Here is a 23,215-nt window from a genome sequence, read left to right as displayed (position 1 = left end):
ACAGACATATGCATTGATGGAGTTTGTAGCAGAGCATCATAATGTGCTCCGTTTGGTCTAGATAACAGCCCAGGAGTTATCAGACAACAGAATAATCACACTAACCATGTGTGGGAGGAAGCTGGATAAAAAGGTGAGTTAAGAGGTTGTGAAAACCATTCAAGTACTTTAAAAAAGCGCTCGGTGATAGAGGATGATGATGTTTTTGTTTGTGGCTGTTTTTCAGGACTTTTTCGGTAAATCAGATCCCTATTTAGAATTCCACAAACAAGGGGATGATGGGAAATGGATGATGGTTCACAGAACAGAGGTGAGATGCTAAATATTCTCATTTATGTACACTTTTGTTCCTACAGTTATATCACATGTTAAGCTTGTGTTTCAAACTATATTCATCTATTTAATGAAGGCCAGAAATAGAATAATAGCCATTTGTGTGTGTGACTTCAGGTCATTAAGAACACTTTGGATCCTGTATGGAAGTCTTTCACAGTGCCTCTAATCTCACTTTGTAATGGAGATGTGGACCGAAACATCAAGGTATGCCTCTATATTGTGTCTTTAGTAGTCTATGTGTGTGAATATTACCAGTAGAATTTTGTCTAGGTTATTTAATATAACATTTAATATATAAACATGAAAATATAAAGCTTCCAAAAAAAAAAAAAGATTTTTAGCTTTAGAAATTGGATTATTCTTTGACAGAAATCATGCATTTTCACTACTGTACCATTCAAAATATTTTTTTAATAAAGATATGAATACTATGAATACTTTTATTGAACAAAAATACATCAAATTGATAATTTAAAGACATTTATAATACTACAAAATATTTTTATTTAAAATAAATTGTGTTCTTTTGAATCTTCTATCCTGAAAAAATATCAGTATTATGGTTTCTACAAAAATATTAAGTTTTCAAGATTGATAATAATCAAAAATGTTTCCTGAGCAACATAGGATGATTTTTGAAGAATGGTAGTATACGTCCAAATGCATTATGTCCAATCAGGTTGCAGCTTCTAAAGACCATTTGTTTTAAAATTCTGTCGCTCTGAGACTCATATTTATACAACAAAAAAGCATGGTGATCGCTTGCTGTTCAGTTTAAAATTTGCTTGGTTTGTAAAAAAAAAAAAAAAAAACTATATCTTTTGGACCAGATTCAAACTCTTTCATGCTAAACAAAAATTGTATCATTACTTAATCCCATCTTTCACCTATTCAAAGAACTACTAAGCAGTTTCGATTTTTCTTTTGCTCATATGTCATCTCGTCCTGATGACACAGAATGAATTCTACAAAATTTTATCAGCATCTATTTCCTTTAACATGTTCATACATGTCAATACTCACAAACGTGTAATGTCACAGGTGCTGTGCTACGATTACGACAATGACGGAAGCCATGACTTCATTGGCGAGTTTCAGACCACCGCTAACAAGATGAGTGAAGCACAGAACGGAGTGGAGGTAGGCTTGCCTTCAATTAACACTGTAGAGATTCATAATTTCCAGAATGTAGGAACTAAATGCGTGAAGTAAAGCTTGGCTCACACTAATGCCTGCCACTCTTGCGCCAGAATACTATGTGAGTACTATATGCCTCATTATCTGGCATAATGAAGCTGAGAATTAGTGAGTGAGAGAGGGAGAGACAGAGAGGAGAAAAGAGGTGGGAGGGAGAAACAGAGAGAGTAACTGGCTCTTTTGAGATGCAAATCGCTCTTGTTTTACTGCTGCCTTGTTTACCAGAACAAGCATTGTGTGTCGCCAGTCACACTTAGGCAGAGCATGTGTAAATGTTCTCCTGGAGAAAAAGTTAGTGTACTAATAAACGCCCTTTTGCTCCTTTCAGGTACTGACATTCTTTTGCACAGCCTTAGCTAGGAGATATGATGTATTTTGTGCCATATTGTAAACGAATTGAGCTCCCGCAGTGATTGTCACCCCTCTGTGTTCACATTTCACTCGAATGCTCACACTAGATGATGCTGATACACTGGAAAAAAGGCCACTCCAAAAATAAGCAAAAAAAAATTAAAACAAGATATTTTTGCTTGTAATAAGCAAAAAAATCTGCCAATGGAACAAGTGAAAATTCTCTTGGTAAGATTTCTTGAAATAAGACATTATATTTAAGCCTTACAAGATATGAATGATCTTGAAATTAGCTGGGAAAACTCATTTTTAGCTATATTTTACTAGTATTGTGTCTCATAATAAGCTTGTCATGCTCAAAAATAGTATTTTCCCCTCAAAAGTAGCATTTTATTTTTTGTCATCCTGTTTGTTTCAAGTGTATTTTAGCTAATTTTTAGTTCTATAATTGTTACACTGTTCTAGATTTAAGTCACCACCAACTTGAAATAAGATTGGAAACTGGCATTTTGAGACAAAAGGTCTTGAAGTTAGCATTCCTGACTCGTATTAGGCAGTGCCCTTTTGCCATAATAAGCCATGATTTACCATCCTGTCATCATCTCAAGTGTATTTACCTTATTGTAAGCTCTACAAAAGTAATATTGTTCTAGATTCAAGACATTTTACCTACTAGATTCAAGACATTAACTACGGTTTACAAGACAGAAAAAGTGAAAAATAGACCTGCATTTAACCGACTTTATTTAAACAGCATAAAAGGGAAACAGCTTAATTTCTCAACATTTTGGCTCACAGTATTTATGAAACAGAAATATGAAAACATAGTAGAATATGCCAAATATGTCAGTTAAGGTCAGGTCCAAACATCCGACCAATGTGCCAATACACGTACAAAATCTGTGCTTTGCACAGGCACTCAGCACAGAGACACTAAAACTGCTCCACCTGTGACATTCATTCTTAATACAAATGCTTAATATTGTAACATTCAAATTAAGGGTTCTGAGCTTACATGAACAACTAGTTCCTCAATACAACATTAACCCTTGTAACATCATCCTTAAAGGATAATTCCGGTGTAAAATGAACCTGGGTTAATTAACGCATGGTTACCGAGTCAATTGTTCCCTGGAATGCGTTTTCATGATAATCGAACGTAAAGAGTTTTATCTCTAAAAGCAGATTAGCTTATAACACTAGTATATGGGGCATAGTGTAAGTAAAAGTAAATCGCTAGTTAATACCACTAACAAGGCTCAAAATAGCCTCACACTAACACGGTAGCATAATGAGGGTCCCTACATGCAAACCGAAGCATTGAGAACTTTGTAAGTGTACAAGCAGTTTAATAAGAAGATACTTTATAAAGACAGTACATTACGCATTTACATGCAGGAACCATCTTGGAAAACAGTCTCGACTAATCGAGTCACGGCGTTCGTGGCTCGACTAGTCGAGACTGTTTTCCAAGATGGATCATCTCTGTAAACGCGTAATGTACTGTCTTTATAAAGTATCTTCTTATTAAACTGGTTATTGCCACATCTCCTACCGCTAGGAGGAAGTTGGACGGACCGACAATCAGGACTGGACATGAGAGAGGGCGTTTCTTCAAGTAGGAATTGGGATCTTCTCCTTCCTGTGACAGATAACACAGACATCCTTCTGTCAGGATAATGCATTTTGGTCATTTGGAACCTAGGGTAGAGGGTTGTTTACAAACACTTAAAGCAAAATGCTGACAAAAGTTACTGAGAAAGCTCCATCTGAAAGTGCTGTTTTTAACTATCCCCAATGCATTTACTGTTTACACATGTCTACCCTTCCAAAAGAAGTAAAAACCAAGGCTATGGCTAGTCTTGCTTGGTTATCATTAGGGTGATTAAAGCTGCTACCATGTAATGCACCCATTTTTGTACATACTGTGACAGCCAAGAAATCTACCCAGTGAAAATCCTCTTTTTAAAAACAAATGTTTAGGTGTCTTTGAAGGCTTAGAACATACAGTACGTGAATAGGAAATGCATTGGGAGTCGTCAAGGGCAGCACCTTCAGTTATATTTTTTCCGATACGGCAGTCAAAACGATCGTACAACATTTTACACGGCTCACCTCGAGGACATGCACCAGAGCCTCACTCGCATCTCGTACCCTCTTTGGAGGAGCAGAGGTGGAGGGGAACAGTGATGGCAGCACACGTAGGATCTCAAGAGCCTGTTCAGCTGTACAGGAAGTGATTCATTACTTACACAAGGTCAAATCTGATAAAAGGTATACAACAGACACAATGCTTAAAAAATAAAGAAATCAGCAAATAATGGGATAGCCATCATAGACGAAAAAGGACAACAAAACACTAGCTCATGTACTTGACAACATGCCTGAAGGTCCACCCTAAACCCTATTCACTAATAACACCAAAACAGCATTCCCTACCTTTGTCCATTCCCATTGGGGGTTTCAACACCTTTTTCCATACACCGAAAAACTGCACCTTCTGGCAGAAGTCATGCCATCTTCCCTTAAGTTCATTGATGAAGTTGGTATTTTCCGCATCCAAAATGCGTTTAAGCTCCTCCATGACCTATGAAATATAAAATATACCAATACAGACATTTGAATAATATAATTTAAGAGGAAACTGGTATTTTAAACATTGTGTGTGATACCATGGTTTTAATCATGCAGTCAATAATGACTTACATGTCCAACGTCCTTGAAACAAGGATATGCTTCTAGAACCTTCTCATGTCTGTTCTCCTCGCGAACGGTATTTGAATCAATGAATGCTCTTCTGGCTACAAATTCCAAATCCAAGAGATGAGAGACATCCTGGTGATTTGGATTTTTTCTTTTATACAAAGAATGTAGGGTCTTGTAATGCTTGGCCAAGGTTGCTGGACTGTCAACATCTGCAGACTTGTTAGCTGTAAGACACAAAAATACATAATATTCCTCATGTTGTTGCATGAAAAAAATATTTCAAAACTGCCATAAAAATCATACATTAATATTAAATGTTTTAATGGAATGAAATCTTTTAACAAATATCAGCCCTGATCCTAACTACCAAATGCCTATTCATTTTTGGAATTTTAACCATTTAAATGCCATAAAAAAAATAAACACATTTTTTTGCATAATAATGCATGAGAACTATTTGTTTGAAACTCATATGGTCATGCAATCACAAACAATTGCATGTAGGCACACAAGTACACCCCCACTACACACAGTCATGAGGTAGTTGGACGAACTCACCATCAGGACTGGACAGGGTAGAGGGTGCTTCTTCAGGTAGGCTTTGGGATCTTCTTTTTCCTTCAAAACATAACACACACATATTTCTGACAAGTACTTTAAGGAGCATTTCGGTATTTTGGAACCAAAAATTACATTCAATTTAAAAGAGCAAAATGCCACTAATGAGACATATGGGTTTTAAATGCATAACATTATTTGCTATGCTGGAGAGGTTATAGAAAGTAATGTTGCACAGTAGACTGATACTAAAAGTTGCTGCTGTACACAACTGTCCAAAATGATACAATACCAGCTTTTTATTAATACCAGATTTCTGTTAAAACTTAATTTCTACAATAATGTTAATAAATTGATAATAAAACAGTACAAATGTAGTGCAAATACAGTGAGGAAAATAAGTATTTGAACACCCTGCTATTTTGCAAGTTCTCCCACTTGGAAATCATGGAGGGGTCTGAAATTGTCATCGTATGTGCATGTCCACTGTGAGAGACATAATCTAAAAAAAAAAAAATCCAGAAATCACAATATATGATTTTTTAACTATTTATTTGAATGATACAGCTTTAAATAAGTATTTGAACACCTGTCTATCAGCTAGAATTCTGACCCTCAAAGACCTGTTAGTCTGCCTTTAAAATGTCCACCTCCACTCCATTTATTATATGCACCTGTTTGAGGTCGTTAGCTGCATAAAGACACCTGTCCACCCCATACAATCAGTAAGAATCCAACTACTAACATGGCCAAGACCAAAGAGCTGTCCAAAGACACTAGAGACAAAATTGTACACCTCCACAAGGCTGGAAAGGGCTACGGGGAAATTGCCAAGCAGCTTGGTGAAAAAAGGTCCACTGTTGGAGCAATCATTAGAAAATGGAAGAAGCTAAACATGACTGTCAATCTCCCTCGGACTGGGGCTCCATGCAAGATCTCACCTCGTGGTGTCTCAATGATCCTAAGAAAGGTGAGAAATCAGCCCAGAACTACACGGGAGGAGCTGGTCAATGACCTGAAAAGAGCTGGGACCACCATTTCCAAGGTTACTGTTGGTAATACACTAAGACGTCATGGTTTGAAATCATGCATGGCACGGAAGGTTCCCCTGCTTAAACAAGCACATGTCAAGGCCCGTCTTAAGTTTGCCAATGACCATTTGGATGATCCACAGGAGTCATGGGAGAAAGTCATGTGGTCAGATGAGACCAAAATAGAACTTTTTGGTCATAATTCCACTAACCGTGTTTGGAGGAAGAAGAATGATGAGTACCATCCCAAGAACACCATCCCTACTGTGAAGCATGGGGGTGGTAGCATCATGCTTTGGGGGTGTTTTTCTGCACATGGGACAGGGCGACTGCACTGTATTAAGGAGAGGATGACCGGGGCCATGTATTGCGAGATTTTGGGGAACAACCTCCTTCCCTCAGTTAGAGCATTGAAGATGGGTCGAGGCTGGGTATTCCAACATGACAATGACCCAAAGCACACAGCCAGGATAACCAAGGAGTGGCTCTGTAAGAAGCATAGGTTCTGGCGTGGCCTAGCCAGTCTCCAGACCTAAACCCAATAGAGAATCTTTGGAGGGAGCTCAAACTCTGTGTTTCTCAGCGACAGCTCAGAAACCTGACTGATCTAGAGAAGATCTGTGTGGAGGAGTGGGCCAAAATCCCTCTTGCAGTGTGTGCAAACCTGATGAAAAACTACAGGAAACGTTTGACCTCAAACAAAGGCTACTGTACCAAATATTAACATTGATTTTCTCAGGTGTTCAAATACTTATTTGCAGCTGTATCATACAAATAAATATTTAAAAAATCATACATTGTGATTTCTGGATTTTAGTTTTAGATTATGTCTCTCACAGTGGACATGCACCTACGATGACAATTTCAGACCCCTCCATGATTTCTAAGTGGGAGAACTTGCAAAATAGCAGGGTGTTCAAATACTTATTTTCCTCACTGTACCTATTCTCTAAAGTGAATTTTAAAGCCTTTTACTTCTGTCATGTCAGGACTGTCATCTTGACCAATAAAGTGGGTTTATTAGTTTATCTAAAATATAAATACCTCACAAGGGCAAATATGTAAATGCAAAGTTGAAACTCACCTTCTAACTCACTTTCTTTACCGTCTGAGCGTGGGCTGCCACTTCCTTCTGTGGACAGATCTAGAATGATTGTTGAGTCACTTGAACCCATTTCATCCGTGTCTGTTGACTGCTCAAGACAGCGCCTCTTTGTAGAGCTGCAAAGATAAGTCAGTTAATCAATTAGTTGTCAACTACTAAATCAATCAATCCATCTGACTTTATTTGTATTGCACTTTTCATACAAACAAAGTGCTTCATAATAAAAAGCAATATCCCCACACACATCCAAAGCAATTACTTTGTAGTCAAACACTAACAGCACTCATTAAAACCGGGAAGTGAGGAGACACTAGAGACAGATCACCCAGGACAGGACATTGACATGACTGATCACTTTTGAGTAATTTTTTTTTTTAAATGTCCAAATATGATTTAAGCTTCTCAAATGTGAATATTTTCTAGCTTCTTTAGTCCTCTATGACAGTGAAATTATCAGCTTTGGGTTATGGATTAAACAAGACTTTTGAGGACATCACCTTGTACTTTATATTGACCAGACAACTAATCAATTAATCTTGAAAATGATTAACAGATGAATCTTTGACGAACATAATCATTAGTTACAGCTCACCTCTTTGAATGTCTCCCATCTGGAGTTGTTTTTTGGGGGGATCTCACATTTTGCAATCTTTTGTAAAGCTGTCTGTACACAGTGAACTGCACAAGACATTTAATAAATTTTTCAAATCGCTAAAAATGTCCAACATGAAACCGTCATCAAACTGGGTGCATTTCACTTACCCATGTATGGAGGCCTTGGTCCTGCAGCATGGGGTAGTACAGTACTATTCTCTTTGCCATTGCTGTGATTTCTGGCTTTGATGGGTATCTGTGTGATTCTCCATCCCCCTTTGCCCTCAGGATCGCAATCATACTGGTCATGGTGTTTCGAATGAGCCGGCATCTGAGCTCCTTTGACATCTGGCAGTCGCGCTGTTTGCCTCTCTTCGACAACTCAAAGTACTGTTGTCGGACTTGCTCAAGTTCTGTGTCGGTGTGCAATACATATTCTGGAAAGGATAACTTCACAACCTTTTCAGGGGTTGTGTACTTTGCAGGACTTGCTTTCACAGGAGTGGATGTCTGTCGCATGGGTGAAGCATTAAAGGAGGAACTGCCCGATAATTTTGAGTGTTCTTGGCCAGACTCCTGTAAAATAAAAGATAATGAACTAATGTAAAAAGCAACATTTTTGTTTTTCATGTCAACACAAAATGCAGTGTAGCATTGACAGCTTTGCACACGTAAAGATAAGCAATGTTCCATTTTAGGTGTGCGAAATCGATAACATCAACTAACTGAACACCTTACAATTAATCTAAACTGAATTGAACACGCATGTAGACTACCATGTCTGTTCCAAAAACACTGTGCTGTTAGCTCAATGTGCTGCTGCCAACTTAAATAGGTGGTTAGTTTAGACCACTTAAAAGGCACAATATGTAACTTTTTTGCTTTAAAAATAGCAAAAATCACTATATCTATGTTATATATTTTTTGTAGTTGTGTACTTACATTATCCCGACTGTTTCCAACAACTTTCAAACTAGAAGAAATTTTAATTTAATTCTAAGACACGGACCGTGTCTTTATTTCCGTTTTGTCGCAGTCAATGGCGTCATATCCGCGTTGATTTAATACATTAATGGGAAAACAAGCTAATTATCGTATTGATATCGTCAAAGGCATCTGCCAGCAGCGATATCTCTGACTATCGTCGATACACAATACTATTGTCTATCGGCACAACCCTATGAGAAACTGACCTCCTCTGAGGCACCATCACAGGCACGCCAGACCGCTTTTCTCCGTATAAAGTTCTCTGGGCCTGGGAAAAGATCTCGCAAGTCTTCACGAGACAGAGTGCTCATCATTGTCTCTGTGATGTTTGCAGCTATGAAAACATTGAAAGACAAACATAGCAAGATGAAACAGTGCCCTAGAAATCAAACTGCATGAGACTATTATGGCGCTTTTCCACTAACTAACACAGTACCAGCTCGCCTCGGCTCTGTTTGGTTTTCCACTGTGTAAAAGTTGTACCTGTAACGTTACCTGCTTCCAGGTACTTTTTTGTGTACCACCTCCGGCGAGGTTCTGAGCGAGCTGGGGTGATACTAAAATGTGACGTGAAAACACGGCAGACTGCTGATTAGATTAGAGAATGCACTAACGTTACCACCAAAGGAAAATAAATGTCTCATGCCTTGTATTTTTTAAATAAGTTGTATTAATAAAATAAAGGCATATAACCAGTTAATTTGTAGTGCATTGACAATAGTTTTATATAATTAGTTAATTAATTTAAATTAACAGTTGACTAGTTTATGAATTTAGCGGGAACAAAATTGCGCGAGTAACCGGAGGGTAAAATTCACTTTGATATTGGTCTGAAGTTCCGAACACAATATAAAACATTATCCAATAGCTCATCAGCATTTGTACGTATGATAAATAATAACATTTGTATACATTACCCCTTAAAATCGACACTGCGACATCATCCAATTCTTCCATGTCGCAATAGCTTTTAGCTCCGCTAACTTAACGTTAGCCCGCCTCGCTGTCTCTGTTCAGCTGCAACGATACACAATAAACATTGAAAACACATATAAACGTCGATAACATTCAAATGGTGTGCAATGTGAACTACAAAGAATGAGCACTGAATACAACTTACTTGCAATGAAACACGTCAAGAAGACTCCATCCAAGTTCAAATCGGTCCGTTAGTTTCCAGTATGATTAGTTCACGCCCACATTCTCATTTGCAGCAGGTGGATGGCGGGTGTAACCATAGTAACGAGTTTTTACGGCAGTCTTGCGACCTTAGACCAGTTGTTTACCGTCCTCTTGCCTGTGACCTCTTGCCTCTTGCTTCCAACATGATTTGACGTTGCTTCATATGCTACATATTTGTGGCACTGACTCTGAAACAACTTTTGAGTCACATTAACACCATGCACAGTCGCAGCCCTGACTTTCGCGTCGTGTGCGGGATTGATGGCTGTCCGAGTGAGTACAGGGTGTATAACTCCTTCTACTATCACGTGAAGCGAACACATGCGCATCATCTTCTTCAAGTTGAAGCGACGGAGGAGGAAGGACCGACTCGCCACGTTTTACCTGGAGCAGGTGAAAGGACAGGCCCAACCGACCAAACTAATTCAATCCATGTGGCTGAAGCGGAGGGCTCAAGCATCGTCATTCCAGCGGTAAGTCATGCTACACAAACTAAAATTTAACGTAACAATACAAGTTCAGTTCAAAGGCCTTTATGTTAATTTATTGGTAAGAGAGCAGGTGAAGGGATACAATTTAGTATGTGTGTCAATCTTAACACTCATGAAGGACAGATTTTTTTCTGATGCTGTCAAAGTCATTGTTTTTTGTAGTACTGTTTTGTTTTTATTGTTGTTGTTATTTTACATACTCGAATAATAAAAATACATAAATAAATACACCAATCAGTAAAAATACACCCATCTTGTACCTTTTTATAAGAAGAAATCTAACTAGCTAGCTTACCCAGGTAGTTATCAGATTGTCTGGTGGTGCTACCTACACATGACAATATTTTCCCTGTTTCAATAGGTTTGTTGTTAATTTCTTTCAGAGTGGATTCCAAGAAGATGGAGAGGGTCGCATGGACGTTGGTCTTTCTAAACATGCAACTGGATTTCTTCTTCAAGCCAGAGAAACCCATCGACTGACACAGGTAATTTATGCCATTGATTTTCCAATTTATTATATTTAATTTTTAGTAGCAAACTTAAAAGCAATAAGCTTAAACTGTAGAATGACTTAGCCACTGTTTAGACCTGGCATCTTGGTTGATCCGATCACAGGTGGACATCTAAAGGTATGTCAGAAACACCTGAAATAGAATGTGTATGCACGTGCTTCTTTCCTTACAAGTACTTTCTATCTATCTATCTATCTATCTATCTATCTATCTATCTATCTATCTATCTATCTATCTGTCTGATGAATTGGCTTCAAACTTTCTGGCAATGCTTTTTCAAGCCAACTTAAAGTTTGCTAACAGACTTTTTTATCTAGTTATTTAAGATAGCTTAAAGGGGGTCGCACACCGGTCGCACAGCGCCACGTCTTTTAAATTCAAACACATTATTCTCTCTGAGTGTACACACACCGGCATTGCCATACGGTGTCTGTCCGCGGCACCCAGCTACGGCTCAGGACCTTGTTCAAAATCCTGCCGCGCCATTTACATAGTTTTACATTAAATGTACATTTATTTGTCTCAAATCGTAGTTAATGTATATACTGACTACACCCTGTGCTGCAATATACGTTTAGTTTGTACGTTTAATTGTACAGTACAATCACAACATAGTACAGACATTATCTTAATTTCATAATGTCCTTAAACATAACAATATTGCTGGCCATAAACTGAGAAAGTGTGCGTCCGGTGTGCGATACCTCGAGTTGTCCTAGACGTGACGCGGCGCTGCGCGTCCGGTGTGCGATTCCCCTTAAGGGTTAATGTTGCATAGCAGTGGTCCATAGCTTTTACTTGCTGACCAGTAGTAGCCTATTGTAACCACAGCTGCAGTAATGTAGAATGTTTACAAACAGGTACTGTAGTTTTACTGCTGTTGAACTTTAATGTACTGCAGTTGTACTGTTATTATACTTCATTATACTGCAAATTTATGACTGTGTTTAATTATACTGCTTTGAACTGCAGTTTTACTGCAGTTGTACTTCATTGTACTGCAGTTGTTTTTTGTAAGGGTTCAGTGAACATTTGTGATCGGATCTCACTTCCCCATTATATATGCAAATGGACACATACTTTGCTTACAAAATCTGCCCATCCACTACATCATTGCATGTCACTAACAATACAGCATGTAATTGAAGGGTTACTTAAAAAAAAAAAAGTGTCTGAGTTTCCATGTTGACTGCATTTTATAATGTATAATTTTTTTGTTTGTTTGTTTTCTACTCTGCAGAGAGCTGTTAACCAAATGGTGAGTGGAGTCCAGCAATATCAGGCCGCATTATTGGAGCACCTAAAACAGCAAATGAGCGACATGATTGAGAGACATTCTGGGAACCTGGATCAACTAAAGAGTGATGCAATGGGGATATTTGACCAGTTTGTTGACCCTTTCTGTCAAATTGCGTCCACCCATTTGCAGGATAAGACCATCAAAGAACTGTTAGTACCAGTTGAACCAGAGATTCTTGTCGCAAAACAAACAGTATGTTATGTGAAAAATGGAGACTCCAGAGTTCTTACTATTAAGGACCATTTTTTTCATTATATACCGTTGGTGAAAAGTTTGGAGCAGCTGCTATCACATCCACGAATAATTGCAATGATTGACAACAGGCCACAGACATGCAAGGATGGATTTTTTCATGATTTCATTGATGGAGACATTTTTAAGTCGCACCCACTGTTTTTGAAATTTCCCACAGCATTGCAGTTGATTTTATATACAGATGAAATTGAGCTATGCAATCCTCTTGGATCTCGGGCAAACAAAAACAAATTGTTATTGATTTATTACACCTTAGGTAACATCAACCCTAAATACCGATCAAGACTTGCTGCCATTCGTCTGCTTGCCATGGTAAAATCAAAAGATCTTTCCCATTGTGGTATTGATGAGATATTTGAGAGGATTAACCATGACTTAACTGAGCTGTATGATGGTGTCCAGGTTGTCACTGCAAGTGGTGAGAGGAAAATTTATGGGGCACTTATGTCTGTGTGCGGAGACACTCTAGCTCAGCATGAAGTGGCTGGATTTAAGATAGGAGTGGGATTTGCCTACAGTAAATGCAGGCACTGCGAATGCAACTTTGAAGACATGCAGGAGCAATTTAATGAAGATTTGTTTGTTAAAAGGACTACGGCAAGTCATAACAGGCAATGTAATGACATTGAAAAGGCAAATACTGACTTTCTGAAAGACAATCTTAAAATGACATATGGCATAAACAGGAGAAGCAAATTAACAGAATTTCCTCACTTTGATATAATCAATCAAACCCCACAGGACATCATGCATGTCATTCTTGAAGGTGTTGCCCCATATGAAATCAAATGTGTTTTAAAGCATCTTGTGCTTTCAGGACATATGGACTTGGACGCATTCAACAGTGCAATTATTTGCTTCCCTTATTCTCCTGTGGATGCAAGGGATAAGCCTTGCCCCATATCTGTCAATACACTATCATCAAATGACAATAAATTGAAACAGTCAGCTGGGCAGATGCTGGTTTTGTTAAAGATCCTGCCATTTCTCATTGACAAACTTGGAGAAAATGATTACACACAAATGCTACTTAAGTTGTTAGAGATAGTCAAAATTCTTTTTTCACCTATTATTGCTCTCTCAACTCTTTCAAGGCTGAAGCTTTTAATAGAGCACCATTTAAAACATTTCAAACAACTGTTTCCAGATGCAAATATTATACCTAAACAGCATTACTTGCTGCATCTTCCTTCTCAGATTAAGGCACTTGGTCCTACAGTGAGGCATATGTGTATGCGCTTTGAGTCAAAGCATTGCTTTTTTAAGCAGTGGGCTTTGAAAAGTAGTTTTAAAAATATCTGTAAGTCTCTTGTGAAGCACAACCAACTTTATGAATGTAGTCAGAATGTGCTTGAGAAACATCCAATTTGTTCAAGTGAAGTTGACATGGGCCCAGCCTCTGAGGTGAAAAATGTTCATTATGTAGAAGGAAAGATTAAAGACTTCTTAGGAATAGAGCACGTTGAACATATAGTTTCTGTAAAGTGGATTATACAACATGGTAATAAGCATACATGTGGAAAATCTTTGGTTATTTCTAATGTCATCAATGATACTCCAGAGTTTTCACTTGTAAAAAACATTTATATTTTAAATGCGTCAGTGTATTGTTTTGAATGCCAACCTCTCTCTACAGTTGGGTGGAATGATCATTATTTAGCTTATGAGGTAGAAGTTCCCGATCTAGCTCAAGCCAATATTTTCATGGATGCTGAAAAGCTTGTTGATTATACACCATACCACTATGTAAACTTCAATAATAGCAAGTACATTCCACTGAAGTATGATCTCACAGACATCATTAAACATAATTCTTGAGTCTGTATTGAGTGTGGGTGTGACAATCAGCGGCTGGAGTGCACTCCTTCTTTATTTATCATTTAATCTTATGGCTTTACCTGGACTGATTGTGCTTTGTCTTTCACCTGTTTTAGATTATTCTTGTTAGCTTCTCTGATTTAAGCCTTGCAGTATGATTTATTACTTTTGCAGTATGTCCAGAGTGCAACAGAACAGAGAAGGAAACATAATTCCAGATTTTGCCACTGTCTTTTTTACATATCACATGGACATGGTTTGATGCAAATGTAAGAAAAATAGCCACACTGTACTCTGCATTGTGAGTTGTTGTGAGTTGGGCATGTTGACCATGCAGTTTTCAATAAAGCAGATTTGTTGTCTCAATTCAAGTCAAGTCTATTTCTTGAAACAAGACGATTCATCTTTTACAAATAACACAGCAGCTTAAAAACCATATGACATGTCAAAAAAGCTTGTTTCATCTGAGATATGACTCAAAACAAGATATTTTCAAGACAGATTCACTTAACAAGATATTCAAGATGCACTGTCTAAAAACAAGCTCCTTTATCTCACTTAAATCTTGGTCTTTAGGTGATTTTGTCTTATATTAAGTGTGATGAGATATTTTGACTAGAAATTAGAAAAATATACTTGGCAAGATTTTGAGTTTTTGCAGTGTACTTGTATTATCTTTAGGCACTGTGGCAGTATGTTAGCTTTTATAAAAAAAATATATTTCTCAAGCTTGAATTTGCTTACGAGAGAACTTAAAATAATGTTAACATTGGTTCAAATAAAGAAAGCTGATTCTGAGTTAGCAGATTTATTATATTAGCAGAATTGCAGCTACTAATATCAAGAGACCAGGATATAATCTGAATAAATCACAGTAAAGTATATGCAAATATTCAAGATTGCTGAAATGAAATGAATAACATTATTATTAAATAATATTTTACAGTGTTTTAATTCATATTTTTTTGTCTGAATTCACAAAAAAGTAAAATTGAGTATAATAAATATAGAATTAATTAAAGTGGACAATGACACATTGCTCTCTGTTCACAGGTTGAGTTTGAATGCATTAATCCTAAAAAACAGAAGAAAAAGAGCTACAAAAACTCTGGGGTCATAATAATGAAGTCATGCAAGGTAAGGAAATAAAAAATCAGTATTAAATACATTCTGCTTGCACATTAAAGCACCTTCCATGTTCCGGCTTATTTAATTAAATTTATATTACGAATAAAGGCCTTTAATTGTGGCTTCGCTGTAAGGACAGATTAGTTTAATAGTGCTAAATCCTCTTTAAATAACATGTATTAATATCAGCACAAAACACCTGTCACTCTTGCACCGTCACCATTTAATCACCTCTATTGATGGATTCAGGCATTAAAACAGAACATGACTCCGTTATTCTCACTAAATCTCCATTTGAACTCACATTAACAACCTTTTTACAACCTTTAGCTTGAGGGAATGTGAAAGGGTTGTTACGTGATCTGTATATGTGAATATAAAATTTTTGCTGTGCCGTTCCTTTGTTAGATTACGAGAGACTTCTCCTTCCTGGACTACATTCTGGGTGGCTGTCAGCTCATGTTTACTGTGAGTATGATAACGTCACCTTTGGAATCGAATGTCTGTTTGTTTTTTTGTCAGTGATTTGAGGGGGGGGGGTTCATGCATGCAAAATGCAAAAACATCATTTGTATGCAGATGATTTTGAAAATATATTCCGTCACTGAGAAAAATTTTAGCTGAAAACCACAATGGCAGAATGCAATCAAGAGGGTTGTAAAGTGTCAGTTTTGAAGTGTCTGTTTGATGGTTTATATCGCTAAGCGCAAATGATGGTTAAAGTCAAATTTGTTGAATCCGCCGGTACTCTAAAAGCTTTTTTTCACTGTCCAGTTGAGCAGGCTCTATGTATGGTTCCTTTATGTGACTCAAATGCCTTCACCAGTGTGATTGGTAAGAAATGATACGGAAAGTGAGTGAAATTCACAGGTTGCTATAGTTACAGTGTGCTGCAGTGTAGAGGTCCGACTCTCATTTGAAACTAAAGACAGAGAGAGACACAGGGATGTAAAAAAGAGAGGGAAAGCGAGAGAAGCTGTGTGAGCCTCTGAACAAAGGAAAGTGATTTTGATATCTTGTTTGCATGACGCCAACTTATGATGCATGCTTGTTTGTTGCCCTGCAGATTATGATAAACCCTCACAGATTTCACCAGTGCAGTTTTCCTGTATAGATTATTATTATATTTAAATATTTTCCTATCTATTAAAGGATTAGTTCATCCAAAAATAACATACTATTTACTCAGTTTTTGTTATAAACCTGTATGATTTTCTGTCTTCTGCAAAAACGCACGAGAAATTTTGATGACTGTTGTCCATGCTCTTTTCCATTCAGTTGTATTAAACAGGGACTGGTCATTTTAAGCTTCAAAAAGGAAGCCAGTGAATCATAAAAGTATCCTAGAAGTGAACTTAAGAAGCCATAAGAGTTTTGTTAGTTCACTCAGCCTTCCAATGAGTTGTTAAAGAAGTAGTTCACTTCCTTTTTATTTAAGGAATTTATCTAGCGAAACGATTGGTCATTTTCTAAAACAAATACAAATTTATATAATTTTTAACCACAAATGCTCATCTTACACTAGCTGGACCTCACTCATTACGTAATCACGCACGCATGACATAGGCTTAGCAGTGAACGTGCAAAGAAAGTCAAACGCCCTTAATAAGAAAAGGTAAAACAACGATGTCGGGTGATTTTGAAGTTCGATGAGAAAATGAGATGGAGTTTTTCACCCTACCCTACCTTTTTGAACCGAAATACAGAGACGAAGAGCTAACCATGCGTGAGTTTTCCAAAGTGATTACACAATGCGTGAAGACGTGCATGTGCATTGCAGAGCTAGTGCGACCATTTGTGGTAAAAAGTATATATATATATATATTTATTTATTTATTTATTTTTATTTTTTTTAAATGACTGATTGTTTCGCTAGATAAGACCCTTCTTCCTTGGCTGGGATTGTGTAGAGCCCTTTTAAACTGCATTGAAACTATAGTTTGGACCTTCAACCCATTGGCCGCCATTGAAGTACATTACGTGGAGAACATTTCTAGAAAGTTTTCCTCAAAAAACTTAATTTCTTTGCAACTGAAGAAAGAAAGACATAAACATCTTGGATGTCTTGGGGGTGAGTGAACTACACCTTTAACTGCCGTGACTGGATAATTGAGTCATTGAGTTGAACTTAAGAACCCGATCAGGAGTTCCCAAAAACAACTATGGTTGCAAGTTCCGTCGTTACCGATAGAGTTCAATGGAACTAACAATCATAGTAGCAAACGATGCTTTTGGGAAATACACCCCAGTGTGATTTATGAATGAATCATTCAGAACGATTCAGGGGCCTCATATATAACCTTTTCGTACGCACAAAACTTGCCCTGAAAGAGGCGCACGCCACTTCCTACGCAATAGGTGGGATTTAGAAAACAAACTTGACACGAAAATTTTTGCACCTGCACGCAAACTCTGACCCATGCGTACAAACCCTTTTTCCTGGAGTAAGAAAATTAATGAAGTAAACAACTATTTTAAACTCTGTTTTCATGTCGATATACACATTTACATTAAATATTCCATTCTCATAATGTAAATAAGCACTGAAATTACATAGTCATTATATAGGCTATATGAATTTAGACATATTTGTAGTGGATGTGCTTCATCACTTGTCCTGTGGCATGCTATGTTTTAATGACAGCGAGGAGTGCTATAGGTGCACAATAATTCATCTTTAAACTGCAGATCTCATGTTATGAGAAAATATTTTTAGCGAGAAGAATGATCAATGATGCGCACTTACTTCGATATTATGGCAGGTATATATTACTGCTGGATACTCGGTGGTCGAACGGTCCATTGTCCAGTTTGAATAGGTCGAATGATAATAACCTACTGTACAACCGCAGCTGCATGGAGGTGTTAATGTTGTGTGAAGGCATCTCCACAACTTTCTGAAAAATACCACTGTATGTGATGGATACAACAGGAAGCAAACGGTAAGATTTGCACATTTAATTTTTTAAATAAGTCAGTGACCCGCCGAGTCAGACAATTGTGTTTACACTACAATAAATATAGGCCTATCTGTTTCCACTAAAAATAGCCGGTGTAAAAGAATGAGATCAACTTTATTCTTTATAACTTTAAAACTTTATTCTAAAATATTTATTTGATAACTATTTTAAACAGTTTTGTTTTTAATGAATATTTTGATATATTTATTCCAAAACATGACAAGGATAGTGGATGACTTTTAGCAAAAAAATAAATAATAATGTTTGGCACAAATGACATTTATAGTCCATATCTCATATTTCCTTAATGTCTTGGACCTTTGATGGTGTTAAACATGGTGTCATGTGGATGGGAATATGCATGGAAATGATATGCAGATGAGGTTATGCATAGTAAAACTAGGCGTTGTAAGCTCCATATATGGTGATTTCTGTGAGGAGTCGGGGTGGAGATGCACGTAAGCACAATATTCCCCTGACTGGGATTTATAAAGGGATTTTTGCGCAGGTTCCAGCGTAAATCGAGCTTTTGTGCCTACGTACACTTTTAGGATGAAATCTACGGAGAGTTTTATAAATGAGGCCCCAGGTCTTATGAACTAATTTACTAAAAAAATTGACTGAAAAGAATGATTCATTCATGAATCTGACATCACTACTTCTCTTGTCAATGCACCAAGAAAACGGCATGAGAGTGAATAAATAATATTAGCATTCTCATTTTTGGGTGAACTATCCCTTTAAACTTGGCAGTTGTTGACGGTATTTGTGAAGACATAGTCCTCAATTTCTTCCTGCAAAGATTAATGGTTTAGGTCATTTACTGCTTCAAGCCATCATTTTTAGAAGATCCAGTGTGCTGGTAATTCTTCTTCTAGTATCTTCTTCAGCGCTGCAGCTGTGATCTCAGTTCTCAGTCCTCATGTAGCTTCAGTGCAGCTGTTTACCAAGTACCCACTGCATCTTTATAAAGCCAGTCAAGCTCAGGGTTCAACAGGGTCAAACAGACTCATGAATGCAGCATTCAGAAGAGATGTTTTCTCTTTTTATTAAAGATGGAGAAAGGGCTTTTAGGATTGTAGTCGCTGTAGCAAAAGACATTGCAAAAGTCTGGAGAGGAGAATTGGACAAGGTCTGTAGGTTATTTTATTTCATTTTGAGGTAAAAAACTAAATTTTAGTCTTTAGCTGTGTTGTCTCCTTTTAAGCTGTACTTCTTAAAGAAACAGTACACCTAAAATTAAAATTCTGCCATCATTTATGGTGCCATGCTGGAAGGGAAAGCAAAATATCTCCTTTTTTGTTCAACGGAAGAACAAAAGTTTAAAAAAGAGGGCAGTAAACGATGACAGAATTTTAATTTAGATCTGAATTCTCTCTTTAATATAAGGGGAAGGGGAAGTGGTGTGTGGCCAAGTATGGTGACCCATACTCGGAATTTGTGCTCTGCATTTAACCCATCCAAGTGCACAGTAGTGAACACACACCCGGAGCAGTGGGCAGCCAATGCTGCGGCGCCCGGGGAACAGTTGGGGGTTTGGTGCCTTGCTCAAGGGTCTCACCTCAGTCGTGGTATTGAGGGTGGAGAGAGTGTTGGTTATTCACTTCCCCCACCTACAATCCCTGCCGGACCTGAGACTCGAACACACAACCTTCAGGTTACAAGTCCAACTCTCTATCCATTAGGTCACGACTGCCCCACCTAATATGGTGTGAAGGGCGTATTGTATATTCCATGACTCCATATTTATCTACTGTAAGACAGATACTCCCGCAAAGAAACAGTTGTAACAGCCACACCAGAGAAAATATAGTAGACATCACTTCGGTTTATACTCATGCGCTAAACTTCACAGCTTGGTCACCCGGAGGCCATGACAGGCAATGTGAGGACGACTACAAAAAAGGGCACCCTCATTCTGTCACCTCCTATTCCCCTCGTCTTATCATTTCCACCCTCTTCCCTTTTCATTCCCATCATTAATCTGTTTCTGCCTCAGGGGAGTGATCATCCAGTGTTTAGGTGTGCTCTAGCAAGTGTGAAGGTTAGACACAGGGTCTCCCCTGCATTGGTAAGCATGTTTTATTGTAAAGAAGTAGTCAGAGAACATGTTTCCTGGTTCATGACTGCCATAGGACAGAGCTATCAGATCTCAGCTTGAGCAGATCTGACAGTACAACCTCCCTGGGTGTTAACAACATCGCCTTTAGCTATGAGCTTTGATGCCCCACTAACTGAGGGAAAAGCTTATGAAATGCATCGTACTAACAGCTGCTTGTATTTTTTTTTTTATACACCAGTCCAATTGGCATGCATTAGCGTATTATATTGTGAATGTGTGTTTCTCCAGGTTGGCATCGATTTCACAGCGTCCAATGGCAACCCCAGGGAGCCGTCGTCTCTGCATTATATCAACCCAATGGGCAGCAACGAATATCTGTCTGCCATCTGGGCTGTAGGCCAGATCATCCAAGACTATGACACGTATGTAACAGTGTTTTTAATAAAAACACAATTAAAGGTCTGCATATGGCCACAAAAGCAGTGTCTGATAAAATCACACTCCTTCTTGTTCACACTTCATGTCCACAGGGACAAAATGTTTCCTGCACTTGGATTTGGGGCTCAACTCCCACCCGACTGGAAGGTGAGAAAAAGCGTCCATAACTATGCGTGCATTTGTGTCCACGTAAATTTATTTTTGTGTGTTTATTTTTGTGCATCTCATACTAGTTGTACATTGAAATAATCAAATGAAATTGAATGCAAAAGGCTGCTAAAGCTTTCGGTAGTGTGAAATGGAAACGAGAATTTGAAGTGCAAGACAGAGAAGAGGCAGATAAAGAAAATGAATAATACTCACATATCCCAATGATTATGCAACTGTCATCCCATCTGCGTTGTCATGGCACTGGAGTGAATACAAGGAAGTCTGAGGGGGGGATTTCACAAGGAAAGAATTGCACCCGCCTTTAGGGCTGTTTATTTGCATGCATTGCGTTTCTTTTAGCACTTATCTCTGCTGCTTGTTATATATGCCCAGTTATAGTGTTCTTCTCTATCAATTGATGAATAAATGCTGCTATGATCAATAGAAATTGTACACAAAACATCTTAACTATAACAGCGTAACATATAAAAAATAGCAAGAAAATGGCACTTGTGGAGTTTTGTGAATAAGGCATCTTTGTGCTCAATTGCAGTGACTTATATATGAAATATACACTATTGTTCAATAGTTTCTAGTCCAAAAGAAGTTAATACTTTAGCAAGGATGGATTAAATAGAGCAAAAGTGACTATAAAAACATTTCTTTTATAAATAAATGTTCAGACTTTCTATAAATTAAAGAAATCTGAAAAAAATGTATCTCAATTTCTACAAAAAATTAAGTAGCACAGCTGTTTTCAACATTGATAATAAGACATAAACCAGATCCCAAACTTTTGAACAGTAGTACTGTATGTGTCATAAATATATGAAATGTCACAATCACCAGCCAGCCATCAAGGGCACTCCAGCTGTTGATTGTGACATTAAAAAGTGTATTAGTCCTATTTTTGTTGTCTTTTTTTAGCTACTGACGTGTTATTGTTGTTGTTTTTTTCTCTTTATATTCCAGGTATCCCATGAATTTGCAATCAACTTTAACCCCACCAACCCTTTTTGCTCAGGTGAGGCACACAAACATTTTCCCGAAGCATAGTTCCGAAGTTAAGTTAGTACCTTTCATGGTGTTTTATGTGCATGCAGGTGTGGAGGGGATCGTTCAAGCTTATTCCAACTGCCTGCCTCACATCCGCTTCTATGGACCAACTAACTTCGCCCCCATCATCAACCACGTGGCCCGCTTCGCTACTCAGGCCCTCCAACAGGAAACTGCAGCAGTAAGTGTCAAAACATTCGAGAGGATCACAAGTTTTCTTGAGGAAAAGTAGGAAAGAAGTCTAGCTGGTTAATCTAGGAGCAATCCAATGCTTAGGATAGTAAGCCAAACCTGTTTCAGAAGTGCATTTAGCTTGTTCGGATTGTATGATAACTTGTACACTGATAAATTGATGGATTTAGCAGATAACTCTCTGAAACATTTGCCATCTGTTGGCCATGACAGTCTCACATGTGAAGCTAAGGCACTTTGGAAGTCTCTCTGGATGAGAGCATCTGCTAAATGTTTTAAATGCAAAAGCAAATGACTGTCTCGTGCATTTTGCCTCCTGTCATTATTTAGCAGTTTAACAGTTAATGGCCACTCATTAAATGGACAGAAAGGCTTGTCCTCAAGTTACAGACTGGTGTGTGTGTCTCAGCACAATACCAGATAGCAAGTTTCCATTTAAAAGCCATCCCATTACTTTTGTCAGCTTGGTCTGTAAGACTAGGAGAAAAGACTGGAGTGGATCCACACCCACTTTTACGCAAATCTCTCCGCTGAGAGAGGAACAGTATTACTCTATGTTCCCCTCAGACTCTTGAGTGGAAACTGTAAAAGCTCCTCGGTTTCCTATGTGCAACATTTGAGCAAGGCACATGCGGGCAGACCGGGGCTCACTCTCTTCCGTGATAGCACAATGTGTCTGTTTCATCAGGCTGGGTGTTCCTGCAGCTTTCCACTTGTGAAGTTTAGCTCACTCTGTTAACTTCCTGGGAGCGTGTGCAAAATTTGTTTAAAAAAAAAAAAAAACTCAGCACTCTCAACTGTGGCTC

At 38.0% G+C, this 23,215-nt stretch overlaps 3 protein-coding genes across 4 annotated transcripts in view; 2 read left to right on the top strand and 1 right to left on the bottom strand.

Moving 5' to 3' along the window:
* The window catches only part of LOC306888307 (copine-2-like), a 37,786-nt gene that overhangs the window by 6,989 nt on the left and 7,582 nt on the right, over positions 1 to 23,215 (top strand). The window contains exons 5-14 of the mRNA XM_079446521.1: positions 62 to 133; positions 227 to 310; positions 451 to 540; positions 1,378 to 1,476; positions 15,477 to 15,560; positions 15,960 to 16,019; positions 20,862 to 20,995; positions 21,104 to 21,158; positions 22,134 to 22,185; positions 22,265 to 22,398. Coding sequence (XP_079302647.1) covers positions 62 to 133; positions 227 to 310; positions 451 to 540; positions 1,378 to 1,476; positions 15,477 to 15,560; positions 15,960 to 16,019; positions 20,862 to 20,995; positions 21,104 to 21,158; positions 22,134 to 22,185; positions 22,265 to 22,398 — 864 coding nt within the window. The remainder of the gene's footprint in view (positions 1 to 61; positions 134 to 226; positions 311 to 450; positions 541 to 1,377; positions 1,477 to 15,476; positions 15,561 to 15,959; positions 16,020 to 20,861; positions 20,996 to 21,103; positions 21,159 to 22,133; positions 22,186 to 22,264; positions 22,399 to 23,215) is intronic.
* Positions 2,613 to 10,350, bottom strand: LOC306888308 (uncharacterized protein). Of its 2 annotated transcripts, none has more exons than XM_079446522.1 (11): positions 9,986 to 10,350; positions 9,783 to 9,882; positions 9,072 to 9,199; positions 8,047 to 8,454; positions 7,877 to 7,962; positions 7,264 to 7,400; positions 5,149 to 5,208; positions 4,591 to 4,814; positions 4,324 to 4,471; positions 4,000 to 4,109; positions 2,613 to 3,526 (listed from the first exon to the last, which is right to left on the bottom strand). In XM_079446522.1, the coding sequence occupies exons 2-11, from the start codon at positions 9,820 to 9,822 to the stop codon at positions 3,317 to 3,319; spliced, it is 1,551 nt and encodes a 516-aa protein (XP_079302648.1). In that variant the 5' UTR covers positions 9,823 to 9,882; positions 9,986 to 10,350; the 3' UTR covers positions 2,613 to 3,316. The 2 variants fall into 2 exon arrangements, with proteins under 2 accessions (XP_079302648.1, XP_079302649.1); XM_079446523.1 differs by having other exon boundaries at positions 2,613 to 3,585; positions 9,986 to 10,071.
* LOC306888306 (uncharacterized protein) lies at positions 10,206 to 14,786 on the top strand. The gene is made up of 3 exons (XM_079446520.1): positions 10,206 to 10,520; positions 10,922 to 11,023; positions 12,291 to 14,786. The coding sequence occupies exons 1-3, from the start codon at positions 10,266 to 10,268 to the stop codon at positions 14,421 to 14,423; spliced, it is 2,490 nt and encodes an 829-aa protein (XP_079302646.1). The 5' UTR covers positions 10,206 to 10,265; the 3' UTR covers positions 14,424 to 14,786.

This window comes from Barbus barbus (genome assembly GCF_936440315.1).
Source record: "Barbus barbus genome assembly, chromosome: 22".
NCBI classification, from domain to species: domain Eukaryota; kingdom Metazoa; phylum Chordata; class Actinopteri; order Cypriniformes; family Cyprinidae; genus Barbus; species Barbus barbus.
This window is presented reverse-complemented; position numbering and strand designations above follow the sequence as displayed.

Bases quoted from the DNA above. Each gene is read 5' to 3' on its own strand.
- LOC306888308 (XM_079446522.1), bottom strand. From the start codon at position 9,822: ATGGAAGAATTGGATGATGTCGCAGTGTCGATTTTAAGGG. The intron at 8,455-9,071 runs GTCAGTTTCTCA...TTTATTTTACAG, and splicing joins GTGATGGTGCCTCAGAGGAG to GAGTCTGGCCAAGAACACTC. The intron at 4,110-4,323 runs GTAGGGAATGCT...CTTCCTGTACAG, and splicing joins CCCAATGGGAATGGACAAAG to CTGAACAGGCTCTTGAGATC.
- LOC306888306 (XM_079446520.1), top strand. From the start codon at position 10,266: ATGCACAGTCGCAGCCCTGACTTTCGCGTCGTGTGCGGGATTGATGGC. The intron at 10,521-10,921 runs GTAAGTCATGCT...AATTTCTTTCAG, and splicing joins CAAGCATCGTCATTCCAGCG to AGTGGATTCCAAGAAGATGG. The intron at 11,024-12,290 runs GTAATTTATGCC...TCTACTCTGCAG, and splicing joins AAACCCATCGACTGACACAG to AGAGCTGTTAACCAAATGGT.